The sequence below is a fragment of the Eucalyptus grandis genome, chromosome 4 (assembly GCF_016545825.1).
Source record: "Eucalyptus grandis isolate ANBG69807.140 chromosome 4, ASM1654582v1, whole genome shotgun sequence".
NCBI lineage: Eukaryota > Viridiplantae > Streptophyta > Magnoliopsida > Myrtales > Myrtaceae > Eucalyptus > Eucalyptus grandis.
The window spans coordinates 30,108,978-30,128,086 of NC_052615.1; the positions used below are offsets into that span (position 1 = coordinate 30,108,978).

Sequence of the window (19,109 nt, forward strand, 5' to 3'; positions counted from 1 at the left end):
TCCAATCTCTGACTTTGTTATGGGAAGATCAAGGGGGAAGAGCTCCAAAAGACCCAAAAGTTGTCTTGACGTTTAATAAGCAAAGTTACAAGTTTTAGGACTTAAAACATGCAAATTGAAAGTTTTAGGATAGAAGTAAACGGATTTAACAAATGTTAGGACTGGACTTAATATTTGCCGTGGTTGACTTCACTCTTCTCATAGTCGAGTCATTGATGCATGTATGATTGATAAGAACAGTAGATGTGGATAATCTAGCTTGCCACGGCAAGCATGGGCGGCCGAGTGTAATATCTAACCAGAACAAAGTTCTCGACTGCTATACGTCCGAAGCTGGTCTGCCCAAAACAGCTGAATCCAGTGATAGTCTTTAAGTTATTACCTAATAACAGAACTCAGGACCGCAAGGCCACAATACAAGATTCACTCTGAAAAGAAAACTAGGATAGATTTAGACAGGCCAGGACATCGGTTTTACATTTTTACAGCATGCTATCAGTTCTGGCTGGCAGGCGTCTGAAGAAGTTGATTGGAGCTGAAGGTAGCCTGTGACGGAACCTAGGATGCCTCATCATGTAAAATCCGGCCAATCCTGCCACCGCCTGGAAGGGGGTTACGTACAAAACAAGCGCAGCGACGAGGCAGAAAGTGACAAAGATGGCCGTAGCACGTGGATCCCGCCAGCTCAGTAAAGCCTGAAGCCGCTCTCCTTGTGTCGCCACATCGCCGACCACGGTCTGAATCCTACCAGCCACACTTCTGAGCCGATCGTACCTCATCCTCACCAGATCCGGGCTGCGCGTGGTCGGGAATGTGTCGAATTCTTCGTCCAGCTCGTCAGGATGTACTGCTTCAGCTTGCGAGATTTTGGTGTTCATGTGGGGAGGGTACCTGGGGCGATACCTGAAATTCCATACTCCGATCAGAAACATGTACAGAAATGTAGTGGGCAGTATCAGCTCCGGGAAGCAGACGAGCATTGCGAAGAGCACGTGCACGAGCACAGTCGTAATGGGATTTCTCCACATGCAAATATCTCCAAACCATTTTCCGATAGCAAATAATCCGGAGAAAACTGACATCAAACGGAAAAAGTTCGCTTTGCTCTTGCGCATACTCCAGAGGTGCGAGTCCACATCGGACATGTACTCCACCACCTCCTTCCGAAGTGGAGGCTCGGCCCTGCCAAGTCTCGCCGCCACTATGGTGACAGCTTGGTGGCGGAGCATGTCGAGCTGCATCACATTGAAGGGCCTCACATAATGCATCTTAGGTAAAAGCGGACGCGAATAAGTGCAAAGCATGTTCATTAAAGATGTGCACGAGAACCGTATTGCCAGATGCAACTCTCCCATCTTCTTTACTCCTGTAGGATGGAGCACTAGGAGTGGGTACGTGTGCGTGTAGACACGACCCGTCTCCAGGGTCGAAATGCGGATCCTCACTTTCCCAATTTTCAGGTCCTTGTTGCCATTTGCACCCTTTTCTCCGAGCTGGCAGTTATCGAATACGCCTACCGTTAGAACTGTGGCCGGATCGAAAACCTCCCAAGTATACTGCTCATTATATTTCGGACACAGATTGTCGACAATGGTACGCGTGCGGACCCATTTGTGACCATACTTGGCAACGCAATACGTATCAGATGTGCCCCTGCCGTCTCGTGTTTTCATCGGGTGAAGGCCCACGGCATTCAGAATTCCGAGTTCCAAAACACCAATTGATGGCTTCCATAACTGCTTAGCTGTGGGCCGTAGATCGCTGCTATAATGGGTGGACTCATCAAGAACATGATATCCTCCGTCTAGGCAAACTCGGAGATGGATCTTGCTCGAAAATTTCTCTTTCTTTATCTGATCCACATCCACGGCTATAGGCCTCTCTAGATTGAACCAACGAGTGTGGACGATCCGATCATCTGCACGCTTCTCCACCGACCCCAAAGGGATGATGACCCTCCCAAGGATCTCATCTTTGCCAGGGGCTACACGGTCCTCAACTGAAAGGATCAGATGGTCTTCGAAAGGTTCGGCAGCAACGAACAAAAGATCCTCGTTCCACAAGGAATTGAAGCCTCGAGCCTGAACTGCCTTTGTCTTCATTATCTGGTTCCCTATCTGAGCCTTAACGTAAACATCAGGAAAACGATTTTTCTCAGTCGGAACTAAGTCCTGGGCCTCCACGATATTAACCCTCACATACCACAACCGCGGTGCATGATAGACCTTCGAGCGTATCAGGGCCGAGACCATCGGCGTAGCATTGACAGGTGTTGCGGCATCAGAATGCCAAGCTTCGGGAAACGCCTCGTCAGCCTGGGTGCCGATCCAAACTGCTAACATTAGCTCCCCCTTTATCTTCTCTCCCTTCTTGCTTTCAAGCCGGTACCACTCCGGTGCCAGGGGGCTATCTGGCGGGACCCTAAGAGGGACCTCATTAACGTCGAACCGCACAATGCCCACAAAGTCGTCCTTGACCAGATCCTTGTCCTTGATGACAACATCTAGCACGGACGCTTGCATCCGCTCCCTTGAGAAGGCAAACACCTGGTTCCACTCCGGGTTTTGCTTTTGCTCGTAGTGCCTAGTAATTCCCTTATAGTTCCCCACTCTCACCTCAACATACGGATCGATACTACCAGAAATGTCCATGGCCGGAAGCTCACGAGCCTTAACGACTCTCACATATAGAAAATGCATCTGCTCAACGAGATCATAAGTACTTGCTGTCTTGTCACCACGAATAACGCGGCCTGCCACAACTCTTCCCCCTCCTAGGTATGGGCTCGTCTCTTTCAAGGCATACTCAACTGGTTGGGACGATGCTGCAGAGTACATCCGGACCAGCTTGGGAGGATGTGGTTCTGCTTTCATATGGTCGATGCCGTACTTTGGCCTGTGATCATGTTGAGGCACATGCTCCCTGTGAGGAATTTCTGGCTCAGAGGCTTGCTGTTTCTGTTGATGATTCGTGTTCGGGAGGTGATGAAATGTGTGTCTCACCCCACCTTTCTCAGCATGGCCCGTGTTAGAAACCATGTTAGGGACATTTGAACTCGGATCCTTTTGAGGGATGTCGGTTGCTGGCAGTGGGTTGGAAGACTTTATGTTCAGGTCGTTGGTGATGTACACTTTCAGGCCCAGCTCTCCCCTCACACGTGAAAAAATGCCCCGTTTTTCCAGTGGATAGTGAAACACAACAGCATCAGAGTAGGGAACGAAGGAAGTACCGGTAAGGCAAACCTTCCCGAGGAAGTTTCTGGTGTTGGTGGCCTTGATGGTGTTGTAGACGCAAGCGTCCAGAGTGAGGTAATGGAGATTGGAAGGGTCGGAGATGTTGAAGTAGAAGCTCTCGTTCCAAACGGGGCTGAGATCCTTTTCTTTAATGGTGGTCCGAAACTTCTGCCTGTCAAAAGAGAGCTCCACAAATGCATTGGATGAACCTTGCCCATCTTTTGGCAAAAGATCGTGAGCACTGACGACATCTACTCCTAGTTTGAGGCTACTCATCATCAAGATCACAGCCGCCTGCCAAGCAGAAAAAGTTTCAAGCAATTACCTTTTGGTTTAACAACAGCATACTCATGGTAAAAGGACCAAAGACATCCGACAATTACACTTTAAAAAAGAAAGTAAGCAAACACAGAAAAGAATAGATAATAAAGTGATCTTGGAAGCACGAAATTTCAGTTCTGAGTAATACAAGTAAAGAGAGATAATTATCATCTTCAGTGGAGGAAATCAAGTTGGACTTTGCGGTGTTCAATTGAGAACAAGTTCTATTACAACGAATGTTTTCAAAGAGACCAAAGAGATAAACCTAGGCAGACACAAATGAATCTGCAAATAAGCATTCAACAAGAACACTCCTACAGAGCGCTGAAGGCAAGAGACAGAGGGGTGGCAGATGGGGTAACGGCTGTCTCTCTACAAGATCCAAATTCGTTTTAGCTAACTTTCAATAGTTTGCAAACTCAGTCAAAAATCAATAGTCAGAGAATAGTACTCTTCAGCATGTACATGATTAAGTAGCTACATACATGCATCTACTGAATAAGCTATAACAATCTGAATCTGTCAAGGGCACACTGAACAAATCAAAGCCCTCTGACTCTGAGAATCAGATGGGAATCAGTGATTATCAAAACTCCAATCGACTGTTACCTCTAAAGCTCAGGTCAAGCAGTGAAAGAATCCAAGAAAAGTCTTTTTGTTGAAGAAGCGAGCTTTTGAATGGCAAAACACTGGTTGCACACACAACCCACTCCAGCAGTAGCTCCGATCTCTGAAACCATGAAAGACAGAGAAACCCGAGATCAAATCTCAATTTGACGACACATCAATCGCCTAGCCATATATGCACGGAACATATAGCTTTTCAACTTACTGTTTCAATGGACACCAATTAAAAATTTATCACTGGCATTGTAATTCGAAGCTTTGGACATAGACAAAATAGAAACTCTTAAATAAATCAAGAGCAAGCATAATACTTAATTAAAAACAAGCTAGAAATTAGCACCCTGCCTTCTCAAATCACCAGATTCAAAGGTAGAATGATAATTAGCACCATGACAGAGCCCACAAGATCTCTTCGTTCTTTTGTCTTGTACTGCATATTATATCGGTATCGCGGAAATAAAGAGAGATTGTAACTTGAAGCGATGAAAAAGTGCGCCGATTAAAATAATAGAGCAAAACAGAGTCAGCAGTTGTTTAGATGCATGTGATGTCTCCCTCGTAAAATGATCTGAAACCTTTAACAACGCCAAACGATGAGCCGAAAGAAACCGTAAAATAATCGAGAAAAAAAATTGAATCAAGTGCATTACACGTCGAGTTCAAAGATCCTGAAAGAGCGGTCAAGACACATGGCTTAAGGCGACTAATGCAAAGCATCATACCGGCATATGGTACACTGGGATCTGATAAAATATGCATCAAATTGCGCTATGAAAAAATGTCTGACAGATTCACAGAAGGGGAAAGAACGGAGAAAGGGAAAAAACCCACGAAGCTCTGGATCATTTCACGATCTCTTCACAGAGAACCCACCGCAGAGACGAAGCATTCTTGATCTTTCAGAAGCCGTTTGTGCCGGTGTTCTCTTTTTTCTGGGAAACCAACCTCATGTTTGTTTGGTGGGGCAAAAATTTAAAAGAGAAACCAAAGGATGCGCCCAAATAAAGACGTTGAAACGCTTGTTTGTCATTTATTGCAGGGGGAAAGAAGAGAGAGAGAGAGAGAGAGAGAGAGAGAGAAGGTCAAAAGGCTGAATTGCATTATCGTTTATGGAGCACTCATAAAGAACTTTCCAAACTCACCAAAATGCAAATGCCATTGCTGAGATCTTTTCAAGTAAAATAGACCCTTTCCTTTCGGAATGGCAAGATCAAATTGTGCAAGTCCAGAACATACACTCGGAGAAAAGAAAAAAAAAAAAACCAACTTTGAGCTGAACAAGCTACGTTTACGTGCATACATACGTCTTGGAGCTACTCCAAGAACAGGACACTGTGGCACGCGTTGTTGACAGGGTTGCTGAAGCAGTGATGAAATGCAGGAAGGAGAGGACAAACCATACCGTTCATCAGCCAAAATGGGAACTTCAGAAGCGGAGAGCGAGAGCGAGAGAGAGAGAGAGGGAGTTATGGACGGGCACTTGGAACGAAGAAGAAAACCAAATTTACAGCACTGTAGCCACTACAATGATGGTCCCATAGGGGAGAGAGAGAGAGAGACATTCAAGGCCTGAGCCTGACTGGTCTGGTCTCCTCCTGGGTCCACCAGTTTCTCCTGCTTCGCTTCACGAGGCAAGAAGCCCCGATGAGTTTAGCGTGCGGTTTGCCTCATTTCATTACCATGCACTTCGGTACCCTTTGGAATAGTAGGGGCAAAACCCATTTCAAAATCTAATGAAACATGATTTTACCAAACAAGTTTAAACTTTTACTAAGCAATCTCTACAGAGAATTTTTTTTTTTAATTTCAAGATACCGATTACATATAATACAAGGAAAAATTATACATCAAAACCGTAAAATTTTCTTATTTAATAATGAGTATATATAAAGGGTATTTTTTTTAAAAACAAAATTCCAACAAATGAAAGAATGATGCAACGTCACAATGATTACCGAAAACCATTTGCACATATTTGGAAGGCTAATGTGAATCTAGGTTATAACTATTTTTTTTTTTTTTTTTTGATTTTAACCTAGGCTAATAGCAAGATTAGCTATGCGGGGTTGTTGATATAGGTATGTGACAAAATGATTAATACAACTACCTAATAAGAATTAACTTCTTAGAAAAAGAGATTCGATTTTCTTTTTAAGGTGATCAATAAACACTTTACGATTACAGTATTGCTGACTGTAATACCCTCGATATTGATTTCAAGAAATTATATTATCTAATATTGAAAAAAATAAAAAGAAAATCTCACGTGCAACGCTCCCTTAATATTTCACGATGATTGAAGGCATGTTTAAAGATACGACGCATCACGACACAATCGATACTTAATGAGCTATACGGCATGACAAGAACCGTACCAAAATGGGAACCTAAGCTATGAAACGAGCGCAATGAATTCCATTTCACAGAAAGATTGGAAAATCAGACGTCCGGCTCGATTAAACATCAATGCATCGGAAATTACGCAAGACGGTGTGAATGAGACCGCCCCGCACGAAACCTACTTCTTTTCTGCTCCGGTGAACAGGAGTTAATGATGCGTAGTAAATGAGGAGTGAATGCGAAGGCTATGGCTAGGATATCATGGGAGTCCGTAGCAGATTTTGGAGCATGGATTGGACTAGGTAATTAATACGTGGTACGTTCCACGCAGGGATGGAGTGTATTGTCCCTCTCGCCCAGATTGAAGATGGAGGAGGGAGGGAACGCATGGGCTCCTCCAAGTCTTTAGAGATAAGGGCCATGCCCACCAGGGCCACCACATCTCCGACGGTCGGTCTAACGATTCAAGACTTGATTTTCAAGTCGAGGACTATAGGCTGGATCCTTAATCTGTCGTTGATCTCAAGGAAATCTCGTCTAGTGTGTCAACGGCGGGCTTGGGTTTAGGTGTGTCAGTTTTGGTCATCTCCGGTCACACATATTGGGGCTGAGGTGGCAAGCTTAGCGAGAGATTTATTTTAAAAAAATTATTGTGTACATATCAATTTAATTATAAATATTTGGAATGAGTATATTGAAATTTTTAAAATTTGTCAACAAAGTGCAATTTAATCCCAATTTTTTAAAAAAATGCAATTAAGTTTTAAAATTTATTAAGAAGGTGTAATCGACTTTTAAAACTTTTAAAAATTGTAATTAAATCCTAAAATTTGTCAAATTAATCAAATCAAGTCCTTCATTTGATAGCACTTTTTGAAAGTTTTAAAATATAATTGCACTTTTATAGCAAATTTTAGGATTTGATTGTACTTTCGTGACAAGTTTTAAGACTTAACTGTACTTTTTTAAATTTTTAGGATTCAATTACATTTTTGTGACAAGTTTAAGATTTCTAATACATTTCTCTCTAAATCTTTTGAGGACTTGTTGATGTTGATTTTTGATTAATTTTGGTCAAAAACTGTTAACGTGAATGCCGATTGCTCTACATGATGCCAACAAATTTTGGAACATTTTGAAAAAAAATTCTGATTTTTTTATTATTCATTTTTTTCTTATTTCTTTGTTGTTCTTTTTTCTTCTTCTTCTTTTTCATCGTAGTGAGCAAGGGAGAGAGGGCTAGGCGAGGCCAAGGATTCGTTCGTAGCAAGCGAGGCAACCCTTGCACAGATCTAGTGAGAGATTGCAAGTTCTCACCCCTTATGGTATGCCATAACGAAAAGAAATTAAATAAAATGATAAAAAAATATAAAAACTTCATAGAAGTTTTTAAGAAATTATAAAAGTTGTGTACTCAGTATTGGTTGAACTATGTAGGCTGGTCAATACTTGAGTTAAATATTTTCGACCAAAATTGTTTGGAAGGATCATATTGACAAATTATTAAAATGTTAAGAATTAAATTGGTAAAATTAAAAAGTTTAAAACTGATTGACATCTCCACGATAAGCATTGGGCTTCATTTGGTAGTTACCCCCTGGCTTGCCTAGTTGGGTTTGTGTTTTGTTGGCATCTTAAAGTAATCGCTTGAGTAGCAGGTGAGGTGGGAACCAAACCCGCTCAATACATTTCCTTATTGCAAAGAAAGTTCATTGAGCCGCATATATATATAGTTTGTGATGTAGTGGAGGCGTATGATTTTACCGATCGAGCTTACAGTTTGTTGGAATGAAATTTCAAAATTCGTCGCGCGTGCTAGTCTATTCTGAATAGTAACTTTCGGGCCTAAATTTCAGGCATTTTCGGTGAGGCTTTGTGGCAATTGAGTTGGGGTTGTTGTAATAGATTGGAATGGCTTTCTATGGACTGTACACTTGCTTGAAACAGTGTTCTGTGGAGGAAGTTATGGTGTTAAGAAGTTTAGCGTGCGAGCTGTGCATAAGGGATAACAATAGGTCTCTGCTATGGGCGAGTGTTTTGTCGGCTCATAGATGTCGTTTTATTGAAAAATAGAAGTAGTGTGATCGAGTCACTCATTATTATATTGTTTTATTTGGTCTTTAAAAATCGTTTTTTAGCTATTTGTTAGAAATTTGAGTGCGTGGACTCGAATAATCATGGTTGGTTTTTGGCTTTCACAGATGAGTGGTATTATTTCTTCTTTATGTTTTAAACTCGTGTTTTGAAAAGCATTATGGATTAAGCCTCCAGTAGGATCAAGCCTCCAATGCTGTTTTGTTGTTTGAAAGGGGAAGTCATTTTTTCACTTCAACTTGAATGATTGCTTATAAATGATTTGTGAAACCTCTTATGAAATAACCTTGAAAAGTTCATGATTTATTAATATGGTTTTGAAAAGCGCTTTGATATTTAAATATCGATTGCTTGATTTGTGATATAATTCTGATTTTGGTTGTGGAGTACTAGAGATTTATGGTTGATGGTTGATGTCTCTGTGAACCCTAAGGAGTGTGGGTATGTGCATATTAGTCTAGGATTTTCTTATGAGCCGAGCCACCGGATAATAATATGCGAAGACCTAATCTAGGGGGAATTTTGGTCGCTTTGTCACGGGCGTTACTCGTGACATGTTTAAATATTTGAGCATGAGATTGGTCAATAGAATGGATCATTAACGTATGTTTTTATGAGATTGGCTAATGAGCTGGACCATTAGGGTTTGCTTTGTTATTATCGTGGATATTTCTACTATAAATATAATATGTTAAAGTAAGAAATATTACACTTTGGCCTTGAGGGTTGTTTAATTAGTTATATTTAATTTTAAATGTGCATAGTAATTATTCGATTGGCTTAGAATAAATGTATTACTCATTGGGCCGTGATAATTTTCTCCTCTCATGTACTTATGTTTACATGTTTTTTAGCGAGCTACAAGTAGGACGTGAGCGTTGCGTTATCGGGGAGGGCTTTTGATGGTGGAGACTTTTTGGTATGAGTTAAGTATAGTTGGTCAATTTGTAAGTTGCGTTATCGGGGAGGGCTTTTGATGGTGGAGACTTTTTGGTATGAGTTAAATATAATTGGTCAATTTGTAAGATCATTTTTGCTAGAGATGTATATATATTTTTGTTGAATTATAAAAAACCTCTAATATTATAACCAACTGCCTTTTTTTTGTCATACATACATACATATGTGGATGTATATATGTTAATATTATGCTGAATTTTGATTATGTTTAGGCGTCCTTTGGTGAAAGGGTAGCCGTGTCATGTCTTTGTTCTTGTTGAGTTGGGGTGTGATGACTTATGGTAGTGATTGGAGTTGGCAAAAGAAAATCTTTGAATATTATCTTAAAACCGTAAATGAAGCTCATAAATTCATTGAATTTCAATTTAATTTCTATGTGGAAGAAGTTCTTTCTTTGCTTTCTTTTATTGGGAAAGCGCAAATTTTGTTCGACTCACACTGTAAGTTCGGGAGCCTCCACTCCTCCTAAAGAATGATGATAGATACCTTGCCCATTTACAGTATTGATTTCGGAATGATAAGCAATTATTAAATGAGATATTGAATGGGTAAAATCTCATCCCCTCAACAAAATTTGTTTAGATGTTGAAACAAGTCATAGATGCGAAGAAAGGTGCTTTGAAGTCATTGAAGTCGAGGTTGTGCTCTGAATAACCCCTCAATTCTGCCTGAGATCAGACATTTGCCATTGTACTTTCAGGTTATCATGAGTTATTAAATGACACTGCCTGGATATTATGACGTATCTGTTGAAGTACTCGCTCTCTTGTCCCCCTCTTAGTAATGGGCTCGTCTCTTTCAAGGCATACTCGACCGATTGGGACGACGCTGCAGATTACATCCGGACCACCTTTGGAGGATGCGGTTCTGCTTTCATATGGTCGATGCCGTACTTTGGCCCGTGATCATGTTGAGGCACATGGTCCCTGTGAGGAATTTCTGGCTCAGGGGCTTGCTGTTTCTGTTGCTGATGACTTGTTTGGGAGGTGGTGAAATGTGTCTCACCCCACCTTTCTCAGCATGGCCCGTGTTAGAAACCATGTTTGGGACATTTGCACTTGGATCCTTTTGAGGGACATCGGTTGCCGGCAGTGGGTTGGAAGACTTTATGTTCGGGTCGTTGGTGGTGTACACTTTCAGGCCGAGGTCTCCCCTCACACGCGAAAAAATGCCACGTTTTTCCAGTGGATAGTGAAACACAACAGCGTCAGAGTAGGGAACGAAGGAAGTACCGGGAAGGGAAACCTTCCCGAGGAAGTTTTTGGAGTCGGTGGCCTTGATGGTGTTATAGACGTAAGCGACCAAAGTGAGGTGATGGAGAATGGAAGGGTCGGAGATGTTGAAATAGAAGCTCTCGTTCCAAACGGGGTTGAGATCCTTTTCTTTAATGGTGGTCCGAAACTTCTTCCCATCTTAAAAGAGCTCCACAAGTGCATTGGCTGAACCTTGCCCATCTTTTGGCAAAAGATCGTGAGCACCAACAACATCAACTCCTAGTTTGAGGTTACACATCGTCGAGATCACAGCTGCCTGCAAAGCAGAAAAAGTTTCAAGCAATCACCTTTTGGTTTAACAACAGCATATTCACGGTAAGAGGACCAAAGACATTCAACCATTACACTTAAAAAAAGAAGGCACAAAGAAACACAGAAAAGAAAAGATAAAAAAGTGATCTTGGCAGCGCAAATTTGAGTTCTGGGAAATACAAGTAGAGAGAGATTATTATCATCTTCAGTGGAGGAAATCAAGTTATACTTGGCGGTGTTCAATTGAGAACAAGTTTGAGATCAACGAGTGTTTTCAAAGAGACCAAAGAGATAAACCTAGGCGCACATGAATGAATTTGCAAATAAGCATTCAACATGAACACTTCTGCAGAGCGCTGAAGGCAAGAGACAGAGGGATGGCGGACGGGGTAATGGCTGTCTCTTTACAAGATCCACATTCATTTTAGCTAACTTTCGATAGTTTGCAAACTCAGTCAAAAATCAATAGTCAGAGAACAATAGTCTTCAGCATGACGCTAAGATAAGGCACACTGAACAAATTAAAGCCTTCTGACTCTGAGAATCAGCTAGGAATCAGTGATTAGCAAGACTACGATCGACTGTTACCTCTAAAGCTCAAGTCTAGCAGTGAAAGAATCCAAGAAGGGTCTTTCTGTTGAAGAAGCGAGCTTTTGAATAGCGAGACACTAGTTCACACACAACCCACTCCAGCAGTAGCTCCAATTTCTGAAACCATGAAAGATAAACCCGAGATCAAATCTAAATTCGACAGAACATCGATCGCCTAGCCATATATGCACGGAACATATAGCTTTTCAAATTTCTTACTGTTTCAATGGACACCAATTAAAAATTTATCACTGGCATTGTAATTTGAAGCACTGGACATAGACAAAAGCGAACCTCTTAAATAAAACAAGAGCAAGCATAATACTTAATTAAAAACAAGCTAGAAGTTAGCACCCTGCCTTCTCAAATCATCAGAATCACAGGTCGAATGATAACTAGCACCATGACAGAGCCCACAAGATCTCTCCGTTTTCTGTCTTGTACTGCATATTATATTTGTATCGCCAAAATAAAGAGAGATTGCAACTTGAAGTGATGAAAAGGTGAGCCGATTAAAATAAGAAAGCAAAACAGAGTCAGCAGTTGTTTAGATGCGAGTGATGTCTCCCTCGTAAAATGATCTGAAACCTTTAACAACGCCAAACGAGGAGCCAAAAAAGGGTGTAAAATAATCGAAAATAATTGAGTCAAGTGCATTACACGACGAGTGTAAAGATCCTGAAAGAGCGGTTAAGACACATGGCTTGAGGCGACTAATGCAAGCATTATACTAGCATATAGTACATTGGGATCTGATAAAATATGCATCGAATGGCGTGTTGATATCCGAAGATTTCGATATCGATTATATTTGGATATTCTGATATCGATTACGGACAAATAGATTTGGTTAATCTGTGAATAGTCTAGAGAATAGTAAATTGTAATTTTTGTGTGTTATTTCCTCTTTTCTCTTCTTTTCCTTTACATTATAAAGGAACCTTGTACACTATACAATAAAATACACTAAATATAATTTTTCAAGTTTTCTCTCTCAATTTATTCTTTAAACGTTGTTGCATCCTACAAAACAATTCAACAAACTGAATAGGAATTCAAATTATTTTATGATATCATGGCCGAAAACTCATCTGTAGAAGAGACACCCAATTCATCATCAACATAGATTCAACCACAAGAGGAAGAGTAGATCCAGACCCTACCTTTTGATCGGAACCCTACTGTTTTTGAACCTTGATCGAATCTATGGCCTCAATTCCAATGGTACCTAGTCCAAGGCCAATGGGCCACTGGACCGGTGCCATGTGCCCAATACTTATTCGGAGCGTTTGGTTTTGGGGCTCAACCTAATAGAGATAAGCAACCCCACATACTATTAGATGCTAACCCGAATAACGAATCGGGCCAGACAATTTCAGGTCAAACAATCGAATTCAGATAAAGGCAAGGGACGAATCCCTACCCGTCATATTCACTTGGCTTCAAGCTGTTTCTCTTCTTGTTTGGCGTCGGCGGCCGCCCCGAGCCTAGCGAACCCCTCTAGTGTCGTTGGCTGACAGACCCAAACTAAAACTGATTGGGATGCTACTTACTAGAATGGAGAACTATAGTACATGGTCTTAGGATCTCTGGTGGGCCCTCATCACCAGGGACAAGGATAGCTTCCTCAACGGAGTTGTCCCATTCTCTGCCGAAGAGTGACTTAAGTAGCAATGGCGGAAATGCAATTAGTTGGTCCACGGTTGGACCGACAACTGCCTTGCCTCCAATGTTGCAGCAAGGCTTCTGCCAATTGAAGACGCATAAAGGTTTTGGGAGAATATTAGAGGGATGTATGGTTGTCTAGATCGGGTGAAGCTTTTTGCAATAATATAGGCAATCTTAGAATTGAAACAAGGAAATCTCACCATCACGTTGTCTTTAATTGCCTCTCCGCTCTCTAAAACGAGCTCAAGGCAGCATAAGAGTAGCTGGAGGATCCTAGAAATACCCTAAGACAGTATAAAGAAATTAAGGAAAGGAAAAAAGTCACGAGATTCTTATTGATTCTCAACGATTCATACTCCTCTTCTAGTCTCAAATCTTGGCCATGGATCCTCTGCCACTGTTCGGTTGAAACTACCAATTGGCTATCCAAGAGGAAAGCCAACATATAGCCACAGCCGAACACGGGCGAGTGGGTGATGATGTGTCACTCGTGGCATTTTTGGCATCATTTTCGACAACATTTCCTTTTGGTAGCACCTCGGGAGAAAGGAGAAGAAAAGGAACTTCTAGAAATGTCGCCTCTGTAGTTGCAACAATGAAAAGGGAGATCGGTGCACCTTACCCTAGATTGAATAGTTGTGATGTGCGCGGGAGATCAGATGGCTAGGACTTGCGAACATGATTAGATGGTTGGGAGTTGCGCGTTGGATCACATGGCTACCGATCTCCCATCTCTTCAATTGAATTGGACCCTCCCTATCTAGCCACGTTAGCCCTAGCATATAAAGGGTCCTATGGCTCCAAAAATTCCACATCATCAAGGAAGGATAGTGGACAAAATTAAAAACTCAAAAATAAATATTGTGAATATTGCAAGCATTCACATCATACTATAGATACATGCTAGAAATTGCATGGAAAGCCTAATGAAAGGGGCAAAAATGAGAAGGAATCGAACGTTTATCAAGTCTCGGCACAAAAATTTGATGGGCCACATAGGCAATTGCTCAAGAGCACTATGACAATAATGTATGAATTCTGGGCCAATTGAAGACACATGATAACAATGCTGGATTCTTAGGTACCTCTCTATACCAAGAGAATTCACTTTTAGTTGATACATGAATAATTGATACATGGGCTAGTGACCATATAATATGCAACAATAAGAAGCTCTTTTCTTATATTCACAAAGGAACACAATCTCCTATTTCAATTTGACTCCTAAATGGTAATATCACCTATGTTACCACAATTGGCATTGTACAAGTTGGTCCAAATCTTATCCTCAAGAATGTCTTATATATTACTGATTTTGAATTCAACATTCTCTTTGTCTCTAGAGTTTGCAAGGAAAATTCCCGTTGTGCCATATTTAGTTTCGAAAATTGTCTATTTTAGAACCTTTCGATTGGTAAGTTGATGGGCTTGGTTAATTTTGCGCAAGGGTTATACTTTTGGATTAATTCCCCATAAGATTTAGATTTTTTGAATAAGAGCATTTATTGTAATGCGATTAGCAAGAATAAAAATCTTCTTTTTCATCCGCAGTTGGGTATAGTGCAAGCTTTTCGTACCCAAAATGTCCAATATGCCCCTTGGCTAAACAGTCTCGAAAATCCTTTCCAACTAGTGCATCTCGAGCTAGTGGAATTTTTTCTTGCTCCATATGGACATCTGGAGTCCTTATCATATCCCTCATTGTGATGGATCTTGATTATTTCTCACTATTGTTGATGATTATTCGCGTGCTACTTGAGCATATCTTATATAATCAAAAGGTCAAACTTTCAATTGCTATCAAGATTTCTTTCCCTAATTAAGAATCAACTTAATAAATTTGTGCAAAAATTTTATACATATACTGATCGTGAATTTTTCACCTCTGATTGCAAAGAATCCCTGTTTTCTCATGGAATAATCTATGAAAGTACTTGCACTTACACTCCACAACAAAATGGAATTGTTGAGTGCAAGCACAAACATTCATTGGAAGTAGCTTGCGCATTGAAATATCAAGCTTCTATTTCTGAGTCTTTTTGGGGAGATTGTATGGTCATGGCTGTCTATTTAATTAATCACATGCGAACTCAGATTTTCAAAGGTAAGGCTCGCCAATGATCATGTTTAGGTTTTTGGATGTCTATGTTATGCAACAAATGTGGGCCCTAAAGCAAAATGGATTAAGCAAGTTAGGTGTTCTCAATATATATGAGCCACCAGCTTGAGGGGGTGTTGGAAATATATCCAGAGATTCTGACATCGATTATATTAGGATATTCTGATATCAATTACGGACAAATTGATTTTGTTAATTCATAATTAGTCTAGAGAATAGGAAATTATAAATCTTGTATATTATTTCCTTTTTTCTCTTCCTTTCCTTTACATTATACAGGAACCTTGCACATGATACAACACAATACACTAAATATAATTTTTCCCGTTTCCTCTCTCAATTTCTGTTGCGGTATGAAAAAATTTCTGATAGATTCACAGAGGGGGAAAGAACGGAGAAAGGGAAAAACCCACGAAGCTCTGGATCATTTCACGATCTCTTCACAGAGAACCCGTCGCAGAGGCGAAGTATTCTTGATTTTTCAGAAGCCGTTAGCGCCGGTGTTCTCTTTTTTTCTGGGAAAACAACCACATGTTTGTTTGGCGGGGCAAAAATTTAAAAGAGAAAACGAAGGATGCGCCCAAATAAGGACGTTGAAACGCCTGTTTGTCATTTAGTGCAGGGGAGAGAGAGAGAAGGTCAAAAGGCTGAATTGCATTATCGTTTGTCGATCACTCATAAAGAACTTTCCAAAGACGCGTGACTCACCAAAATGCGAATTCCAGTGCTGAGATCAAGTAAAAATGGACCCTCTTATTGGAATGGCAAGATCAAAATGTGCAAAAAAAAAAAAAAAAAAACCAACTTTGATCATAACAAGCTATGTTTACGTGCATACGTATTGGAGCTACTCCAAGAACAGGACACTGCAGCACGCGTTGTTGACAGGGTTGCTGAAGCAGTGATGGAATGCAGGAAGGAGAGGGCAAACTACTATGTAGCACGGACACTCTCCGGAAGCTTTCGTGTCGTGTCCGACACTTCGACACGTGTCCGACACGTTCCGACATGCGATCAACGAGTGTCGAAAAATCTGACACATGGTCAATCTTTCTAACATGTTCTGACACGCGAGTTCAGAATTCCGACACGTGATTCCGACATGCACGGGGTCAATTTTAAAAATTTATAATACTTGAGGGGTCAAAATAATAAATATACAAAAAAGAAATAATAATAGAAGTAATAAAATTGCTATAAATATACACGCACGGGATCAATTTTTTTTTTTCAGTTTTGTTTTTTTAAAAGTCTTTTACTATGAAAGAAGTAATGAAAAATGCTATATATGATAAATAAATAAATTTAAAAATATCATTTCAGCATTTTTCTTTAAACAATGTTTATTTCCTCTAAGTTTTATGTATTATTGTAATAAATTAAAATAATGAATGATATTATTTAATATTTTTCATGTAAATTAATTCTAGGCTATTTTTATTATTATTATTTATTTATGTATTTATATATAAAAATATATTAATATATAACGTGTCGGAACGTATCGGAATTTTCTATTTTTAAGAAATGACGTGTCGGCGTGTCGTGTCGTGTCGCATATCGCGCGTCCACGTCGGTGCTACATTAGCAAACTATACCGTTCATCAGCCAAAATGGGAACTTTAGAAGGAGAGAGAGAGAGAGTTGCGGGTGCGCACTCGGAACAAAGAAGAGAACCAAATTTACAGCAATGCAGCCACTACAATGAGGGTCCCAGAGAGGGGAGAGAGAGAGAGAGAGAGAGTCATTCAAGGCCTGAGACGGACTGGTCTGATCTACTCCTGGATCCACCAGTTTCTCCTGCTTCGCTTCACGAGAAAAGAAGCCTCAATGAGCTAGCGTGCGGTTTGCCCCATTTCGTTACCATGCACTTCGGTACCCTTTGGAATAGTGGTAGCAAAACCCATTTCAAAATCTAATGAAACATGGTCTTACTAAACAAGCTTAAACTTTTGCTAAGCATACTCTACAGAGAAATATTTTAATTTCAAGATACCAGTTACATATAATACAGGAAAAAAATCATACATTAAAAATCGTAAAATTTTCTTATTTAATAATGAGTATATACTGGGTATCTTTTTAAACAAATTTCTAACAAATGAAAGAGCGATGCAACATGTGATTGTGACAGATGATTGTCGAAAACCAATATTTGCATATATTTGAAAGGCTAATGTGAATCTAGGTTATAACTAAGATTTTCTTTTCTTGATTTAAACCTAGGTTAATAGTTAGCTTTATAGGGTTGTTGATATATGTATGTGACAAAAAGCTTAAAATGCCTACTAATGACAATTAACTTCTTAGAAAAAGCGATTTGATTTTCTTTTTAAGGTGATCGATAAACACGTTACGATTACAATACTGCCTATCGCAACGCCCTAAATATTAATTTCAATAAATTATCATATCCGGTTTTGAAATTTTTTTTTTTTAAAAAAGTCTCATGTACAACATATCATATTCCACACTAATTGAAGACATGTCTAAAAATACGACACATCACGACACAACCTATACTTAATGTGCTATACAGCATGACAACAACCAAACCAAAATGGGAACCTACGCTACGAGACGAGCGCAATGAACTCCGTTTCACAGAAAAGATTGGAATATTAGACGTCCAGCTCAATTAAACATCAATGCATCGAAAATTACACGAGACGGTGCGAACGAGACTGGCCCGCACGAAACCTATCTTCTATGCTCCGAACCGGTGAACAGGAGTGAGATGATGTGCAGTAAATGAGGAGCGAATGCGAACATTATGGGTAAGAGATCATGGGAGTCCGTAGCAGATTTTGGAGCATGGATTGCACTAAGTAATTCATACGTGGTGCGTCCCACGCAGGGAAGGAGAGTTATCGTGCCTTTCACCCAGATTGAAAATAGGGCAGAGGGGAAACGCATGGGCTTCTCCAAGTCTTTAGATATAAGGGCCATGCCCCCCACAACCGCGACGGTCGGTCTAACGATTCATGACTTGATTTTCAAGTTGAGGGTTGGAGGCTGGATTCCTCAATGTACTGTCGATCTCAAGGAAATCTCGTCTAGTGTGTGAAGGGCGGGCTTGGATTTAGGTGTGTCGGTTGTAGTCATCTCTGGTCACACATAATGGGGCTAAGGTGACAAGTTTAGTGGGAGAATTATTTAAAAAAATAAAATTTATTATACGGATATCAATTTAATTATAATTTTTTTTGAGAATTTGTCAATATAGTCTTTGATTGGAAATCTCTAATATGAATGTCATTTATTCCACGTTATGCTAAATTTTTTTGCAACTTTTTAAAAGAAATTTCTGATTTTTTTATTATTATTATTTTTTCTTATTTCTTTTTTGTTCTTTGCTTCTTCTTTTTTCATTGTAGCTGGTGAGTGCCACGAGAGCTAAGCAAGGCCAAGGCTTTGCTGGCAGCAAGCAAGGCAGCCCTCGCACAAATCTAGTGAGAGATTGTAAGCCTTCACTCACTTGGCCCCTGCCACTAGGAAAAAAAAAGTATAAAATATGAAAAGTACAAAAATTTGGGAAAATTTTATAAAACATTACAAAAGTTGTGTACTTAGTGCAAACATTATCGGTGTAGAGAAAATTAAAAAACCTTCTTCCTTACTCTCGAAATA

General features: G+C 40.1%; 1 protein-coding gene and 1 pseudogene across 3 annotated transcripts; both read right to left on the bottom strand.

The window, feature by feature from the left end:
* Window positions 1-288: 288 nt before the first annotated feature.
* LOC104441758 (FT-interacting protein 7) lies at window positions 289-5,703 on the bottom strand. Of its 3 annotated transcripts, none has more exons than XM_010054972.3 (3): window positions 5,584-5,703; window positions 4,164-4,284; window positions 289-3,527 (listed from the first exon to the last, which is right to left on the bottom strand). In XM_010054972.3, exon 3 carries the CDS (start codon window positions 3,510-3,512, stop codon window positions 483-485), a length of 3,030 nt encoding a protein of 1,009 aa, XP_010053274.2. In that variant the 5' UTR covers window positions 3,513-3,527; window positions 4,164-4,284; window positions 5,584-5,703; the 3' UTR covers window positions 289-482. The 3 variants fall into 3 exon arrangements, with proteins under 3 accessions (XP_010053274.2, XP_010053275.2, XP_010053273.2); XM_010054973.3 differs by lacking the exon at window positions 5,584-5,703 and adding an exon at window positions 5,055-5,384; XM_010054971.3 differs by lacking the exon at window positions 5,584-5,703 and adding an exon at window positions 5,013-5,384.
* Window positions 5,704-10,155: 4,452 nt separating this feature from the next.
* LOC104441756 lies at window positions 10,156-11,087 on the bottom strand (annotated as a pseudogene).
* Between the last annotated feature and the right edge of the window lie 8,022 nt (window positions 11,088-19,109).

Bases quoted from the DNA above. Each gene is read 5' to 3' on its own strand.
- LOC104441758 (XM_010054972.3), bottom strand. From the start codon at position 3,512: ATGATGAGTAGCCTCAAACTAGGAGTAGATGTCGTCAGTGCTCACGAT.